At 32.8% G+C, this 19,101-nt stretch overlaps 1 protein-coding gene across 2 annotated transcripts; it reads right to left on the reverse strand.

Annotated features, from left to right (window-relative positions):
- Window positions 1–227: 227 nt before the first annotated feature.
- Window positions 228–5,235, reverse strand: LOC107914764 (peptidyl-prolyl cis-trans isomerase FKBP62). 2 transcript variants are annotated; one of them, XM_016843786.2, is made up of 13 exons: window positions 4,714–5,235; window positions 4,508–4,594; window positions 3,272–3,532; window positions 3,097–3,171; window positions 2,931–3,011; window positions 2,663–2,857; window positions 2,455–2,541; window positions 2,128–2,303; window positions 1,918–2,040; window positions 1,677–1,823; window positions 1,468–1,595; window positions 938–1,094; window positions 228–665 (listed from the first exon to the last, which is right to left on the reverse strand). In XM_016843786.2, the coding sequence occupies exons 1-13, from the start codon at window positions 4,904–4,906 to the stop codon at window positions 555–557; spliced, it is 1,821 nt and encodes a 606-aa protein (XP_016699275.1). In that variant the 5' UTR covers window positions 4,907–5,235; the 3' UTR covers window positions 228–554. The 2 variants fall into 2 exon arrangements, with proteins under 2 accessions (XP_016699275.1, XP_040958207.1); XM_041102273.1 differs by having other exon boundaries at window positions 228–668.
- Window positions 5,236–19,101: the final 13,866 nt, after the last annotated feature.

Here is a 19,101-nt window from a genome sequence, read left to right on the forward strand (position 1 = left end):
GATCGAAGTATCTAAAAGTTGGTTGAAAAAAAATACAAACTACGGATTGAAAATTTTAAAGTACAAGCAGATTTTTTGCCATCATTACAAATAATAATAATCAATTCAATAAAATAATAATAACGATGTAAAATTGGATTAATAACTAACACGCGTTAAAATGATATTCATAAGAAATGCAGTGTTTTTAATTATCTTTAAAGAAAATAGAAGTGCATATTTAATATAAAAAAAAAACCAAAATGTTTTAAATTTCTCACAAATCCCAAATACCTAAATTAGAAAATATTACAAAATTAAGCGCACTCAGAACCCGCTTTGAATAAAAATTGTTCATTTTATAACACTGGGGCTTAATTACAATCGTCATCAATTTCATCACATAAAAGTTATCCAAACAAATTCTAGGGTCATGATACAATATTATAAAGTACGACTCTTTATCTTTGAACTTGAACATGTTTACCCAAAGTGGTTTAAGACTTTGAGATCATTTTATCTTTGGTTATTTTCAGCTGCAAATACATGCACTTAAAGGGCGCTATCTTTGAACATCACATAACTACCCGATCGACAAGGGGATCTGACCATTTTTGCCAAATCACGGCGGCAATCACAGGAAGTATCAGAAAGATGCAAACCAAAAGAACCGGCAATCTGCAAACCTGCTAGGAGTACAAAGGCAAAGATTCTTCATTAGATGCATCAGAGACCAACATCAGCATCATACATGACTTTTCACACTCAATTCTTGCCACTATCCGAACCCTTTTAGTCTTTTATGGTTATGTGTGTGTGTGTGTGTGTGTGTGTGTGTGTGTGGGTGGGTTATGTTAGAACAAAAACTTCACCTTCACTCTTGTATAACATTAAGAAGGAAGAAAGGGAGGAGGGATGGGGGAGAAGAAAGGGGATTTTCAGGCAAATGGTATCAAACCTTTCTACCAATGGTCATGTGCCTTGGCTCCTTTTTGGTTGCCTTTTCTTGCTCTGACTTGCTCATCTTTGCAATTATGTTACCATAGAACTGTGCATCCTTCTTGTTGTACTGTCTAATTTTCTCCTTTAGAACTCGGTACTCAAGTTTCACATCCCTGTTACAAACATGACAGTAAATTAGCTTCAACTGCAATCATAAGTCCATATTGATTGGAATAAAACAAATCTTGGGAGAAAATAAAAGAAAAAAATATACTGCAACCCTGCAACATGATTTCTTATCCAACATTTACTTTCCACTCCAGTTTTTGAGTCCTTATTTCTACATCTCAAGTGCCAAAAAGCACATATTCACCTAGAACATTTGTGCAAGATAAATTCCTACCTGGCTCACATCCCACCAGTCATAGAGGTAGGATGCAATGACTATCAGCTAAGATTAATCATAAAAGTAACATATTCTGGATACTATGTTCAAAAAATAAAACATATTCTTGATACAACCGACACTTTGCAGTAGACAAATACCTGTTGTCGGGGTCAATCTCCAGGGCCTTTTTAATATCTGCCTCAGCCAAATCAAAATCAACAAGTTCCATATATGCTTGAGCCCTCCTATATAGTGCTTTCACATTTCTATCATCAAGTTCTAAAACCTACAAAATCATACGTGCCTAATTGTCAGCATGAGTGCATTAACATTTACAGTTCATCAAAAATGCCATTAAAGATGCAACCTCAGTACACAGTTTCTTAGCCTTCTTGTAATCTTTGAGTTTCAATTTGCAAGCTGCATTGTTGAGATTGCAAGTTACTTTTAGCAACTTAGCTTGCTGCTTCTCCTCGTCACTGAAAGAAGAGTCATATTCTATGAACCTAAAAGCCTGCACAAAGGAATTGTTGCGAAATAGTCAAATCACTAGTAAAAACAGTCACAACAATTGTACTAATGACAAGGTGCATGTTACATAAGCATACCTTCTCATATCTTTTCAATGCTCTTTCATATTTACCTGCCTTGAATAAAGCATTCCCTTCTTCTTTCTTCTTCCCAGCAGCTTCGATTTTTTCCTGAGCATTCATGTCCCAAGATTCTTTCTCCTGCAATCAGTAGGCCTGTAGTCACCACTACACCCACATGCGGTGGACAGATCTACTAAGGGGGTAAAATGTGATACAAGCACTAACCTTCACAAAAGAGACCATCTCAACCTCGTAATACACAGTTGAGTTTGCAGGAACAACAGCCAACTCCTGCTGTGATTCGGACGAACCAAACGCGTATTCTGGCTGAATAGTGATAAGTGCAAGTTCTCCTTTCTTCATGGCCTTCACAGTTTTATCGAGGCCATCAATAACTTGTTCTGTAACAAGTGTCATCTACATTAGAAACAACTTTCAATGAAGACAAAGTATGAAACAAATGCCATTATGTCATGAGATCTTGTTGAGAAAGAAAGATAAGAAGACACAAGTCCAGAAAGAAACAAATCAGGATCACAAAACTATTATTACCTTCATCAATTTTGAACTCAAAAAGTTCATCATCATGTCCCTTCTTCACAAAAATCTTCCCATCCTCCAGCTTTCCAATAAATTTAACTAGCAAGCAGTATTAAAATGAGCTATAAATACACTGAAAAAAATAGATAAAATGGAAAACCTACAAACCAACCGAACAATTATAGACTATAATGAAACATAAAATTCCAAGCCATCTTACCTTGAACTATTGTTCCATCATCTGGTCGTTCATAACCCTCTCCCTCCTTCAAGATCTTCTTCAAGACCTTTTTGTTCTTTGTGACATCCGAAACACTCTTCCAAGAAACCAGCTCAAGAGTAACATGAAGAGTAGCATTTGGAGGAACAGCACCTTCACTGCCCAATGCTGGCCTACCATCTTCGCCAAATGCATCTATAAGCAAACAGGAGTCAATTAGGTTTCATAGTCTGCCATAACCAATGAAGCATAAAGGAATCTAACTTACACTGTGGCTTCACAATCAAAAGAACTTTCTCCCCTTTCTTCATTGTTTTGACTGCCTTCGCCAATGCAGGGCAGAAATAGCCTGCATGGTACAATCTCATTGTCATATTTAAGCTAGCAGAAATCATTCTAGACAAGTGAGTATAATAGACGGGAATAATGCTAACCATCTCCAACAGTGAACTCCAGTCCACCAGATTGTGAAACCAGTGTGCCATCTTCTAAACAAGCTTCATACTTAACTGTCACAAAAACAGAAATTCACAGTACACATTAAGCACACAGTCACATAAGATCTCTGAATAATTAAAGCAGCAAAAGAGGAAATGAATTTATATTTACCAAATACTTCATCCAAGTCTTTAGGATTCTCCCATTTCTCCCCTTCAACAAGTATTTTCTTGAAGATTCCTCCATCTTTGCATATGTCCTTGAAGCTAGTCCAAGAAAGCAACTCCACATCAAATTGAAGTGTTGCATTAGGAGGAATAGTTGGAGGCGATCCAGATTCACCATATGCCAACTCAGAAGGTATGGTGAAAAAGGCATTTTCACCCTTCTTCATTGTTTTGATACCCTCATCCCAGCCCTTGATTACTTGTCCTGAAGTTTAAGGAGAGAAACAAGTGAGCAAATCCCAATTCATGCTGTTACAGACTGATACTCCGGAAGCAAAAATAGTTGACAAAAATGTCTGTTGAAATTTGAAAAAACTCACTTATTATTTCATTGAATTAGGTAGCTATACCACCCTTTACTCTCTCTTTTTTCAGATGAAAAATCTCCCTGTTTTCTCAATGCTTCCAGAACACACATTTAGTATCATACCATTTAACTTATTATTTCATCAAATTTGGTAGCTATAACCTTCCTTTTCTCTTCTCTTTGAGGACAACTAACCTTCCTGTTCACTCAGGGCCTCCAAGAAACACATCCAAATATCACACTGGACAGTAACCCTTTTCTCTTCTCTTTGGACAAGTAACCTTCCTGTTCTCTCAATGCTTCCATGAAACACATACAAATATCACACCAGACAGGGCTTTATTTTCAAGGTTATGATTTGAAGACAGACCTTAGGTATCATACACAAAGAAGGATCTTAAGAGGTCACACCTATGACCTAACTACAGATTTTTATTAGAAAGCATAGTTCATGCCAGCATTTTTCCTAGAAAAGAAGCACTTAAGTAATCCAAGTATCACCAATGAGACCTTGGCCGTGTTAGCAAGGTAGAGGCTGGAATCTTGAGTGCCAAGGTTCGGATCTTACCCCATATATAAAGCATTTCTGGGCTCTATCTAGACTTATTCCGAATTAAATCTGCCACATTTGTAATGATTAATTCTGCTTGTAGTGATTAAAATATATTCTTTTAGTAATTGTCAAGCACTTCTACCCTTCTCAACGAAATAAAAAAGTGATCCACATGTCATTCAACTCAATGTTTCATGATTACCATGAAATCCAACGGTCTTATTAAATTCATTACATTGTTATTATTATAAAAACACCAGATTTAACAGAGAAACTAGCTAAATTCATCAAAAAATGAAGCTGAACATACAATTATTTACCTAGGCCAAGCTTGAACTTAAAAGGAGTCCCTCTGTCGCGGCTGGAATCAAACTTGGTTCCATCATGCAAAGTTCCAGTATAATGCACTTATAAAGAAGGAAAACAACAATCAAAATCAACAAACCCAACAACTAAAAAATCCCAAAGAAAGTCAAACAAAAGAATAACCAAATCAAGGAATGAAGAAGAAGAAGAAGATCATTACCTTCAACTTCATCACCATTGGAGGGAGTATCCCATCCTTCACCTTGCTTAACCAGTTTTTTCTTCAACCCGTTTTTCCCAATCTCTTTCTCCTCGCCGACTTCGAGAAGTGAGTTGACTGGGTCATCTTCTGGGATGCCCATCTCTTCTTCCTCCACGTTGTTGGCTGTTGGGAAATCGAAGTCGTCTTCCATGGGGGCTTTTTGCAAGAACACTGGCTAGCTGAGATGAAAATGAGAGATTTTTTATGATTTAAGAGAAGGCAAATTGTCAAATTCTTGAAGGATTTCGTTGGTTTTGCTAATTTGATTGATGCAAAATAGACTTGAGACAAAGGAAATTATAGGGAGACAGAGTCTAGAGAGTTCTAACAGTCTGATATACCATACGCGAACAATTATTCAACTTATTTTATTTTCTTTAAATATGCTTAAATAGATCCCGCAAACAATGTCACTGAACCACATTCGACTGCCTACTCATACAGCTTGGATTGAAAATCGGGTAGTAGTTTCAAACCTGCTAAAAAAATTAGTTGAATTGGAGCATTTATTTTTAATAAATTTTTTATTTTATTTTTTTGTTAAATTATCTAAATTTATTTGATTATTGTCCAATTTTAAAAATTTTGCCCACAAAGATTTCAGTAGGGTGAGCAAAACTCGATTCGACTCGAAAAAATTGAAAAAAATTCGAATTTCGAGTTAAACGAATCGAGTTATTCGAATCAACTCGAATTTTTTTTTCGAATTTTGAGTTCGAATCGAGTTGAGTTTTTGAATTCGAATAACTCGAATAATTCGAATAATTCTAATATCAAACTATAATATTTTACATTTTTATCCCAAACTTCCAAACCTTTTTACTTTTCTCTCAAAACTTTTACTCCTTCTCACTTTCCCCCAAAACTTTTACTCCCCTCCCCTCCCAACCTCCCAATCTACCCAAAATCCATTTCCCACCAAAATTTTACTCTCCCATTTATTTTTCTCAAAATTTTACTCCCAAAAACCCTCAAAACCTTTTATTTTCTCCCAAAATTTTTACTCCCTCCCACTTTTCCCCTAAAACTTTTATTCCCTTCCCATCCCACCTCCCATTTATCCCAAACCCTCCCCCCTCCAATTTTTTTTAATATTTTCCCTCCAAAATTTTACTCCCCTTATTTACTTTCCCTCAAACTTTTATTCCCCAAAACTTTTTATTTTTCCCCTAAACTTTTACTTCTCACCCTTCACTCTCAAATAAAAAATCAAAATTATCTAAAAAAAATCATAAATAGTAATAATTTTATTTATATCTACTATTTATATTATTAAATTAAATTTCACATTTTATATTATTTATATTATTGAATTGTTTAGTCATATTAAATATTTATATTAAAATTGAATTATTAATTATGCCATAAAATATTCGTGTTAAAATTTTATATTGGTATTAATTTCACATTTTATTTTTAAAATAACTTTTATTAAAAAATCATATTTTTACATTTAATATATTTTTTAATTCTAAAATACATAGTGACAAGAATCTGAAGATAATTGAAACAACTAAGCAAGCAAAGAAGCTAACCAATATATAAAAAATTAATAAATAAATTATGAAGTGATGAAAGTTAATAAAAAATTTGATTAATGTGAACAAATTTTATTATGATGGGTGACAATGGTTACAAGGACCAAAAATTATTTTTTTTAAATTTAACTCGAACAAATATATTCGATTCGATTTGATTCAAATTCCATCTCACTCGACTCGATTCGAGAAAACTTCAAATAAAGTTAGGATGATAAAATGAGATTCGAAAACTCGATTAACTCGAAAATTTTCGATTCGATTCGATTCGATTCGGCCGAATGCTCACCCCTAGATTTCAGGGTGCACTCTTTACAAAGAGCTTCCCGTTCACATTTAATAGAAAAGAAAATTTTAAAATGGTAAGCTATCAACATTTTTAATAATTTATCAAAATATCTAAGAATTTAATTAAATTTTGAAAGATTTATCAAAATTTCTAAGGTTATACAAAAATATGTGAGGATTTACCAAAATTTAACATTTTTGCATACCAATATTTCTAAGGATTTACTAGTATTTTTAGTGATTTACCAAAATTTATAAAGCTTTACCAAAAAATTATAAGAATTTACCAATACTTCTAAAGATTTACCAATATTTTTAAAGATTTTCTTGGTGCCCCAAACCCGATTAACTCAACATTTTGGCATACCAAAATTCCTAAAGATTTACCAAAAATTATAAGGTTATACCAGAATTCTAAGGATTTACCATATAATACCTAAACAAACTCCATAAAGTAATCTCAAACGAGACCACTAATATACCCTTCCGATTCATCAATTTGTACTGTTAAGTGCCCCTTTGAATGTCTATCAATCGCAGTCAGAACATGCATTTAGTGGTAGAAGGTCATGTCCACTTGATTGGGAAATCAAGCTTTCTACCAAATTTCAACTCTACGAGTATATATTTACTATAGTCAATACTAACCATAATCTCTTTACTAAAAAAATATGTCCTTTGCCTTCGGGTGGGTTTCTCGTGGATAGAATTCGAACAACCCGAGAAGCTTCTCTTCATCTATCTCCCTTAGGTAATATATATAGCGAAAAACATGAGTGGAAGGATGAGAACCTCTTTTACGAAGCAAAATTAAATATATAAATATCAGCCACCAAGAGACATGCATCAATTGCCTAGATGCTACATTAAAGTCATAAAGTATGTCCTGCATGAATTCAAGGAGAGAGAGTTTGAACCCTACTTCAAACAAAAATAATGAGAGATAGAAGTCGAGTCTCTATTAGTATAATTGGGACCGAACACCTCACTTAAGTGATGAAAGCCCTCGAGGATGCAAAAGTCAAAATGATAATGCTTATCAAGTAGCCCCCGACACCTCAACATATTTTATTTTTCACAAAGACAAACGACTCGTGGCCACGTTTATTTTTCTTATATCATGTAATGCCGATGAAAAGATATCATTTACCTATTAGTTGGACTATGAATTCCACTATTGTAAATGATGCTACATACTACATAAGTCGTATACCCAATGCACTAACTTTCGATTCCTTAGCTATTTGAACTTAGGCTTTTACTTACATTCAAGTATACAAGTCATGCATACATAGTCCATCATCCACTCAGGATTAAGGTATGTCACACTATGAACATTACAAGTGAATAAATCCATAAATGTATTTAAGATCTATTCTACTTAGGTCTTGTTCGATTTACTGTCAGTCTAATCAGTTATATCTATGTTTCTATTTTCTGGGAGTCATCCATTCTGATGCACAAGACAAAGGATCTCCTCAATTGGACTTTGTAGACAACATATTAGTCTTTTAATCGGCTTGCTCATTTCTGATTAGACTAAGCATATGTTTAGATTTATCTACTAATATAAGTTGTCTTTCCGTATTATGATTCGACCACGTAATGCCACTTAGTATCAGTTAAATGTTAGATAACCAATGAGTCAATATTTGCTTTCTTTTTACTTTGTGTGCAAAAACATCGAGGATAATATACAAAGAATATTAATGTAATCAATGGATATTTTATTAAATCAATTTCTTCAAAAAATACAAGTATACATAGATGAAATACTATACTTAGTGCACTAGATCCAACACACTGCGCACCTGACCCAATCGTCGAGTCCAAATATAAGATACCACATTCGTTGTCAGAACAACTACAACTAACTTCTTATTTAATATTGATACCACAACAAGCTTTTACCATATTATACCAAACATTCATATTGATTAAAAACAAGTTTAAGTCATTTAAAACACTTTTAGGAACATTTTTAATTGAGTTCTAGGTGTTCGTGGATGATCGGGACCAAGTTTGGGTCTCTAAAGGGTCAAAACAAGTCAAAACAAGGGTGGGACCCTGTTTTGATTTAACATATTTGTATTGGTAGAAGTCTAAAATCCTATCGGTAGAAGTCCCTACTACTGTTCATTTTTTGCTATTAACTTACTTGTATCAATATATCTGACTACTTATATCGATGGAAGTTTGCCATGACCTAAAAGTAACCCAAAAACTCACCTAGTTTAGTCCAAAATATTACTAATTCTAAACACCATTCAAGCATGTTGAAACACTTTCAAACATATGATTTCAATTATGAACACAATACTACAAAATTCAAACATCAATTTCACTTACAATATATGATTACAACTAACGAAACATATCCAAATCACTAACTTAAAAACATGCATCTCAACATAATCACATATTCATATCATCACACACTTATATACTTATAAAACATGCTTAATTTACATTTTCTTGACCATAGAAGATACCAATATATCACAAATGACTCTAAAGCTAAGTTATGACACCAAGTACATGCCATTTCTATTTTAACATTCAACTTACAAACCACACATTACTGAGCTAAGATTTGATACCTGGATGCTACCATCTTTCTCATATCCACTAGACCTAAACATCACCTACACACAGGAACAAACAAAGCAACACACTAAGCAAAAGAGCTCAGTGGTGCTAACATAATTCGAACGCAATATATAAACAAATCAAATATATAAATTAGCCATTAAAATCTTTTATAACATACCCATGTCAATTACTATCTGTCTCATGACTATCCCTTTTGAAATTTTCATATGTTCACCCTTAATTTTTAGGTTTTGAATTGCTAACTTCTCACTTTGTCTTCAAGGGTTTACGATTTGATATTTAGTATCTATGCTTGGAATCTAATCATACTATCAATATCATCTCAATGTCCTTTATAAATATATGAAATTCTCATATCATTATTCCATATCACAACTTCATGATACATAATGCATTTCTTATTTCATTTTCCATTTGAATTTACTGATTCGTTACATAACATCCTCGACCTCATGGGTCGTAACTTTCGAACCACATGATCTTTCGTATGTTATCTTTTAATAATTCAAAATCTTTATAGATTACTCAAATCAATATTTTATGCTACACATCTAATGTCAAATATCATAATCAACCATATGTTATACAATTTTATAACCCTATAACCGGACACGAACTCAAGACGGATACACAGATCAACCAACCATCACACCAATATAACTGGCACTCAATGCATCATCGATATTGTTGGACAAATCCTAGTTTGAAAATAGTTTTCTTGCACAACAAAAAATTAAAATTTTAAAAACTGACCGGGTTTGTGATATTTATAGTAATAAACCTTAATCGAAGTCGTACCTATGTTTTCAGCTTAGCGGACATTCGTTTTTCCTGATTTTCAACCAAATGATCTTCTCTGTTATCCTCGTACCATGAACTGCTTCGAGTTTGCGCTCGAACTAATTGAACCGAAACATAGAACTAGAAAAAATTTTCTCTCCTTTTGGAGTGAAAACGAAAATTCTCTCTTTTGAATAGAAACTGGTAGAATTATTATTCCCAAAAAATATATTTAATAGTTGAGAATAAATTCTCTCTATTTTTTGACTGAATAACAACATCTCAAAATTATGTTAATAGCTTTACGCTGCCATCTATTTATAGGAAGAGAAGGTAGAACCCTTGTTAAGTTGTAGTGGTTTATTTCAAATAGAAAAACAACATTCTACTTATAATAGGTCTAGGGTGGACGACACATCCTAGTATTCCTACTAGGTTTGTCGCTCCCTTCATGTCAATGAGGGGTTTTTGGGTTTCTCTCACATCGGGTTCAATTACAAGTACTTTTCAAGCCTTTTTGACCTAGTACTCTGTAATGTGATCCAACCCAATTCAGTTTTTCTATTTACCAAAATAAACTTTAATATTTATATACAAAATAATTTTCTCATCCCTATTTTACCCCTAGCAAAATTTTGAAGATTTTACCCCTAGTAAAATTTTGACCATTTTTCCTTTAGTAAAATTTTAAGAAAACATATTCAGTATTTCACAACTTAACATGTTCACTATGACCGAATGGTTTATTTTTATTTTCGGGCTTCAAAATAGTCCAAAAACATAAACTCATTCTTCTGATAATTTTTTAAGTAATCCATATAGGATTGCAAATGAATCATTTTTATTTCCATTTTTGGAAACCTAGATTCATTTCCAAATGATTCAATTTCTCCATTTAGGAGAAAACCGTAATTATTCTTGAACGTTTCTCATTTCTCTTTTCTTATTCATTCCATTCATTTCTATTCAAATATGCAATTCATTTCTAGTTTCAACGAGCTAGCGGAGGGACCGATTGGACATATGTAGTTGAGGCTCAAATGATTTATAATTAAGTTCTGACTTTTCACTTGTTAATTATAAACACATTTAGTCACAAAGTCATTCCACTATAGTATCATGATTGAGCTCTCCCCAACGACATACCATTACGAAAGCAACTACTCAGTGTTTATCCAATGACCTTGTCATAAATGTGTTACCTTCATAGGATATCCTTGATCTCTTTGGGATAATATCTGTTCTCCCAATATGACCTTATTTTATCTCATGGTAACCATTACATCTTCTTTCATGAAAAGTCAATTACTATCAAATAGTGATCAAGTCATCCACCACAAAGACGGATGACTTGTGGCCACGCTTACTTTTTATCAACCATGTAATGCCAATGGGAGGATATCATTTACCCATGTTTTGGGCTATGAATTCCATTGTTGTGAATGATGCTACATACTACGAAAGTCATGCACTCAACGCACTGGCTTTCGGTTCCTTATCTATTTGAACTCAGGCTTTTGCTTACATCAAAGTGTACGAGTCACGCATACATAGTCTGCTATCCACTTAGGATTTAGGTATGTCACACCATGAATGTCACAAGTGAATAAATCCATAAACGGATTCAGGCTCTATCCTGTCCGATGTACTGTCCGTCCAGTCAGTCACATTTATGTCTCTATCTTCTTGGAGTCATCCGCTCCGATGCCCAAGATTGGGCATCTCCCCTATTGGACTTGATAGACGACATATTAGTATTTTAATTAGTTTGCTCATTTCCGATTAGACTTAAGACATGTTTAGGTTCATCTACTAATACAAGCTATCTTTCCGTACTATGACTTGACCACATAATATCACTTAGTATTAGTTAAACATTTAGACAACCAATGAGCAACACTTGCTTCCATTTTTCTTTGCGTGTAAAAACCATGTGATGACAATTATACAAAATATATTAATGTAATAAATGAATTTGTTTTATTAACCAATCTATTTGAAAAAATTACAAGTTTATAAGCAAATATACTACACTCAGGGCACCAGATCAAACAGATATGTCCTAAGTATAATGTGCTCCACGCCTTATCGATACAAACCGAATTAAACCCTGTATACTAATCTTATGGCATGCCAACTATACTGAACTCTATCCTATACCGTTAATAGGGTAATTAATGATTCTATTTATACATGTTCACATATCATTCATATCACTTTCAATCACATTAACATTTGCATATGAATACCTTACTTTCACATACCATTTATACATTGTATCACATTTCACTTATTATACATTTCATACTCATATTTTCACATCTAAACACATGCATACGATCACAAAACATTTTCATATCATTTATGTTTCCTTATCACGATTTGCATTTCACTAATTTCCATCTCAATTGTATTTCATTAACATGCTTACTTATAAAATATAATCATTCACTTACACTATCAAATAGCCTTTATTAGATTCATTTACTTATTATAATCTTTCATTATATCTTAGCATAAATTCAATCTAACACATATTTACAACATCTCAACAATTCATCATATCACAATTTGAATTAAATATCGAGTCATAGGTAAAACTTATCTTTCATGAGACAAAGCACTAAATACTACCTTATTCAAATTAGTTCTCCATCAAGCTATGAATTAAAAAGAATGTCATGAAATCAGAAATCGAATTACCGTTACTCGACTGTGACCTTTGCATTTCCTTTACTCCTCGACGTTTAGGCTTTGTCGTTAGCAACGTACGATAAATCTAATTATAAAAATGATGTTAGTTTCCCTTGAAACACATCACTAATTCATGAACTGCAATCTATTCAATTTAGTCCTTTTAAGCCCTAATATCTGAAATGCTCGTATCTTTTGATATTTGTTATCGAATCACAATCCGAATTTATATTCATTCATTAGTGACCTCAAGCTTCCAATCAATGACATAAATTTCCAATAGCTTTTACTTTATTTTATTTGATCCTTGATGCCATAAAAATGACTATAAAACTTAACTAAATTTCTAGTTTAACCTAACATTTTCAACTACATTCTAACATGGTCTTTAACATAATCTATGCATATCATCCTAGTTTCATCACTACCAAGCTTCAAACTCATTAAAATTTATTAATGGTAATTTGATATGGACTTATCAATTAAGAAATCTAATACATAAATTAACTTATTAAGCTCTCATAATTAAAATTCCATAAATTTTTTTTAAAAAAAGGGTTTATTTACCTCAAGCAATGGATGGCCAAAAATGAAGAAATAAAACCTTAATTTCCATATTTTTTTTCCTTAAATCGGCAATGGATAGAAGATGATAATATTTACCTTCTCTCTTCAACTTATATATATACTAACATCATGTTTGGTTGGGTGTATTGGCTATTGGTGGGCCCCACTTAATCCCCCTTTAATCATTTGTTTGGTTCAGGGTATTGCTATTACGGGTCTAATACATTACTGACCTAATCCCCAAAATCCACTGATTTCTAATCCCTTTCTTTTGCTCAGTTTAGGTGTTGTTTCAAGTTTTATACCCTGTTTACCCTCCCGATCGATGCTTCCCTTTTCCCTCTTCTGTTCCTTCCTTTTAGCTTGGGGTTTCTGTCGATTTACTCCCTCTGTCTCTCAACCTTTTCTTTTCTTTTTCTTTACAACATTACGCTTGGCCTTCTCAACCTTTTCTTTTCTTTTTCTCTCTGTCACTCTTTCATCTGCTCTCAGTTGGTGGGTTTCCAAGTTACTGCAACTGAAAGGTAAAGGTTTCTAACTCTCTTTTGCTCTCAAACTGTTTTAATGTTTACAGCTCTAAATTTATCACTGTTTTTTCCCTGTTGATCCATTTCTAGAAAATGAGCTTTTTTCTACTTCACATTTTATTTTGAGTGGTTATTTTCCTTCTTTACCATGTCAAATTTTAAGTTTGATTGGTTTACTTTGATGGGTTTGTGTTATTGGATTAATTTCTATAGATTCCTGTATTTTAATTAGCTTAAGTTCCGAGTAGAGTTTTATTTCTTAGACATGAAAAGACGAATAGGGCAAATTGTTTAATGAATGATCTACAGAATCACTTCTTTTACCAACCGACCTCATCTTCAAGCAGTCTGTCACACCATTTCAAAATGTAAAAGCAAACAGATGTTCCATATCAAGAAATCTTCCTTGAAAGTAAGCTTTTATTATTATTAAATAAAACTACAGCATAGGCACAACTCTATTACTGCTTTAGAGCATACTATGATTTCTATTTCCTCATCTTCCTTCTGTCTTTTTCAAGCATAATTGTTTCAGTTAATGCAGCTTAAAAACCTTCAGCTTAACAAATTGACTTACACAGGACAAACACAATTCTAACAGGCCTCACTGACACGCTATTAAAGCATGCTAGAGTCCATAACCCATGCATGGTGTGTGTAATTCTTGGATAACCTGGACCTATCCAATCTCTAAGGCTACTATTTAGGAGCAATTTTTTAAGATTTTTGCTGGAACTTTGAATTTTCACTCAGTTGGAAAGAAACTGAAAAAAGAAAATATGAGTTTCCATCCACAATAACAAAAATCGATCTTTCAAATTGAAAAGATTACCAGAGAGAAAATGAAAAAGATGAAATATGTGAGTTCACTTAATGCAAATTTAGAAGATATGCCATCCTTCTCTTAATCGCTGTTTCTTTTCACTTACAAAATATATGCCAATAAACTAACGTTAATTTTATTGTCTTCTTCTTTTCAATTGCGAATGTGTACTTAAGAAGTTCAAAGTGACCTAGGACCAGAGGTAGTGTCAACACCGTCATACTTTAAGTAGGATGCATGATTCCCACTAGTTTCAATACAAGATTCTCAACGCTCAAGGGACATCATATCATGCTTATACATACCCTGCACTTTTGTTAAATGAGAAATCCAACTAGCAGGGCAGCAATTTCCACTACTGGTTATATTTTGTTTGGTTCATTTTTCATGTCTATGGTTATGGTTCCTATTGTTGTTGCATTTGTTTTTATTTCACCGAAAATATGTTTTGAAAGGAATTGGAGTCCCTGATTTGAATATCCTTATGCTGCTTAACCGTCATCCTCGAATATTTTTGTATAATTCGGTTTAGCTTAAGGAGATTGTGGAGGAAGTCAAAGGAATGAGAATTAATTAGAAGTGAGTTAGCATAGGCTGCAGCATTAGTATTTTGTAGGATGTGCCATGTTGCCCTTGAAGACCAAAGGAATTACTTTTTGCACGTTCATGTCCCGTTGTCTTGTTTCAGTTCATTATTTTGGTCTAAAACTTCTTGTAGTTGGAATTTGTCAATGGAAGTAGCCATGTTTTTGTAGTTGTATTCCTTTCTTCCATTGATGAAGCTTAAGCTCAACATTTTGCTTGACTTGCTGTTAATTTAAGTCTCATTGGTTTGAAGTGCAATAGTGTAATGAGTTTCATTGGCTGCCTTGTTAGTGTCTTTTGTTTTTTCTGCATGTAAGCAGATTTGAATCACTGTCTTTGATATAAGTTGAAGCCGGAGTTTAGCTTTGCTGGTTCATACAGTCACCTTTACAAGATGGTGTCCAATATAAATCAATGAAATACTTTTCATATGATACATAATGAAATTTTATTGCGCCTGGTGTATCTGACCACTGTTGTTCCAGTATATTGATGTTCTATGTGAAATTTTGTAGGTATTGGACTGCTAGCTACCGATTTGCTCCAGACATAAATCGTTAACAAGTTGAAGCTCTAGTTGCAATTCAAGAGGTTTGATAACTTATCCAATCTTCTAAACTTGTAAGACTTCAAAATCAAATACAGAGAAACAAAGTAAAACTGTTAGCATACATGCTGATTTTTTGCATGGAGTTTTAATTTTTTGGGGAAATTATTTTATTTTTTCGGTCTTTTAGCTATTTATTTTCTATTTGGTAAAGTAAATAAGAATTTGTGCTTACAAGTTTTTTTTTTTAAATTTTAGCTACTTGAATCATTATAATTTGGGTAAGTGTTAAAACAATTGCTATTATTGTTAATTTTAGCTACTTGAATCATTACAATTTCTATTGGAAGATTGAGATGTGAACATTCATCAAATCTATTGATAAAAGAGCTTGAAAATCATCTATTTAACTAGATGAGAGCCTCCTAAAACAACAAGCTTATATGGGTCACATATTGTAAAATCAAAAGCACAATGTGTCACTAAAGAAGATAAGATTGTAAACTTGACATTCATACAAAATTATAGGATTTCTTGCACTAGTGATTACTTAGATGGGGCGTTAGATATAATACAATGAATAAATTGTAAGGTGATTAAAATTGAAGGAATAAATTAGAAACATTTTATTAAAAATAAAACTAATTACATGTGTATATTCATATACAACTCATTAATTAAAAATATTTTTAAATAATTAAAATTAAAAATATTATTTTAATAATATTACATATATATCGACTTTTGAACCATTATAAATTAAACCCAATCCAATCATGAGTAAATAAAATAAAAATTTGATCATTAGATATAATCAAGTAAACAACTTGATTAAAAAACAAATATTCAATATATTAAAATTGGATCATTAGATATAATCAAGTAAACAACTTGATTAAAAAACAAATATTCATTGTTATTATGATTGATTAAAAAAAACTTGATTAAAAAACAAGTATTTGGTAACATTTTTGATTAAAAAACAAATATTCATTGTTAATGTTAATGTTAAAGTTCTATTTTTTGCTTCGTTAAGATTCTAAATTTGTATTGTTCATTTTTCTTTGATAGTGTGATATTGCTTCCTATTGAAGCGGCTTGTTTGATTGCTTCCTCCACCCACAGTTGATCGTCTTCTTTTCACACAATCACTGTAAGTTCTTTGGCAATTAAATTATTTAATTTTATTTTACTATTATTGAAATTATGATTGGAGAAATGTGACCCTTTTTACTGTGATTTGACAATATGGAACACATTAATATATTGCAGTAATGGCTCGTCTGCCTTTAATTGCACAAAGTGTGAGGCGTAAAAGAATTGGTATTGCATTGAAAATATGGTTGGAAATCTGTAGAATTGCGATTTGGTTCTTATTTAGAATGGGTGCCAGCCTTAGCTTACATACTAATAAACCAAGGATTAGGTCCTATACCTTAGATTTTTATGCAAAACGGGATTATGTGAAAATGCTTGTATATGCTAGTGACGAGACCTGTATTGAACAAATTAGGATGAATAGAACTGCCTTTTTTAAACTATGTGAGATGTTAGAATCGTTAGGGGGATTGAAGTCGTCAAGAAACATGCTTGTTGATGAGCAAGTGGCAATGTTTTTACATATCATCTCCTATTACCTGAAAAATCGAGTTATCAAACATCACTTTAGAAGGTCCGGAGAAACTGTTAGCAGAGCATTTCATAGTGTTTTAAATGTTGTCATATGCTTACAAGATGTATTATTTAAAAAGGCGGAGCCAATTTCAGCTGATTCTTCTGACACAAGGTGGAAATGGTTTAAGGTATTGGACTGAGTTTTATATATAGCTTGTACAACATTTAGTTGATTTAGATTTAAATTAGTATTCTAACTCAAGGTTTTATATCATGCGATATAGAATTGCTTAGATGCTCTTGATGGAACCCACATCAAGATTAGGGTTCCAACAGTTGATAAACTTAGATATCGAACGCGAAAATGTGACATAGCAACAAATATGCTAGGTGTTTGTACACCTGATATGCAATTTGTTTATGTTCTTCCTGGTTGGGAAGGTTCAGTTGCTGATGGACGGGTTCTTCGAGATGCCATTAGTAGAAGACATGGACTAAAAGTTCCTCATGGTAAAGTGGATAGTTAGAGGACTTTGAATTATTCATTAAGATCAAACTTTTTTTGCTGAATTAATCATTAAAAAAAATTTATTTTATAGGTTGTTATTATCTAGTTGATGTTGGATACACAAATTGTGAGGGATTTCTTGCACCTTTTAGAGGACAACGATATCATTTGAACGAGTGGCGTCAGGGTTATCAGCCAAGTTCTCTGCAAGAGTTTTTTAATATGAAACATGCCTCAACACGTAATGTTATTGAAAGATGCTTTGGGTTATTAAAACTTAGATGGGGAATACTTAGGAGTCCATCATTCTATCCTGTAAGGGTGCACAATAGAATTATTATTGCATGTTGTTTGCTCCATAATTTTATCCGAACCCATATGAGTATTGACTCTATTGAAGCAGAGGTGGGAGAAGGATTACCTAGTAATGTGGTCGATGACAATGAATTGAATATCGTAAATATTCATCCATCGGATGCTTGGGCTACTTGGAGGATGGAACTAGCCAACCAAATGTTCAATGAATGGCAAGCATCTAGAAATTAGTTTGTGAAACTTTTGTGGTGTTTGAATTAATTTTTGTATTGTACTAAACTTGTTGAATTATAATTTAATTTCTTTTCATTCAGCATGTGTTATAATTTTAAATTTTTGTGGTATGGAGCTTTTGATTCATGATATTGAACTTAATTATAATTTTATAAAGTGTTCACCTTTTGATTCATGATATTAAAATAGTAATTAATTTAATTGGTTTTTTTCTTAAGATAATTATGTCAGGTGTTCCAGAATCAAATGCTTCTTCTCAAGCTTATCGAGGAACCAAAAGAAAATGGGTTCCAGAAGAAGATGCAGCATTGGTTTCCTGCATGGTGGACTTGCACAATGTTGGAACATTTAATGCTGATACCGGGTTCAAAGCTGGTTATTTAAACGAGTTGGAAAGAATGCTACAAAAGGCTTTACCAAATGCAATGTTGAAGGTGAAACCTAATATTGAATCGAGGATTAAGTTATTCAAAAGAGAGTGGTCAATCGTCTATGACATGCTTAATGGCCAAGACAATAGCGATTTTGGTTGGGACGAGCATAGCCAGCTCGTTGTTGCTGAAGATGCGGTTTGGGACTCCTATTTAAAGGTAAGATTATTTCAAGTCTTTATTATCTTATTTTTACCAAACTTATAACTAATATGATTTCCTCATTTTTTTAGAGTCACAAAGAAGCCGCTCAATTCAGACGTCGTTCTTTCCTTTACTACG

The sequence above is a fragment of the Gossypium hirsutum genome, chromosome D10, assembly GCF_007990345.1.
Source record: "Gossypium hirsutum isolate 1008001.06 chromosome D10, Gossypium_hirsutum_v2.1, whole genome shotgun sequence".
Classification (NCBI taxonomy): Eukaryota; Viridiplantae; Streptophyta; class Magnoliopsida; order Malvales; family Malvaceae; genus Gossypium; species Gossypium hirsutum.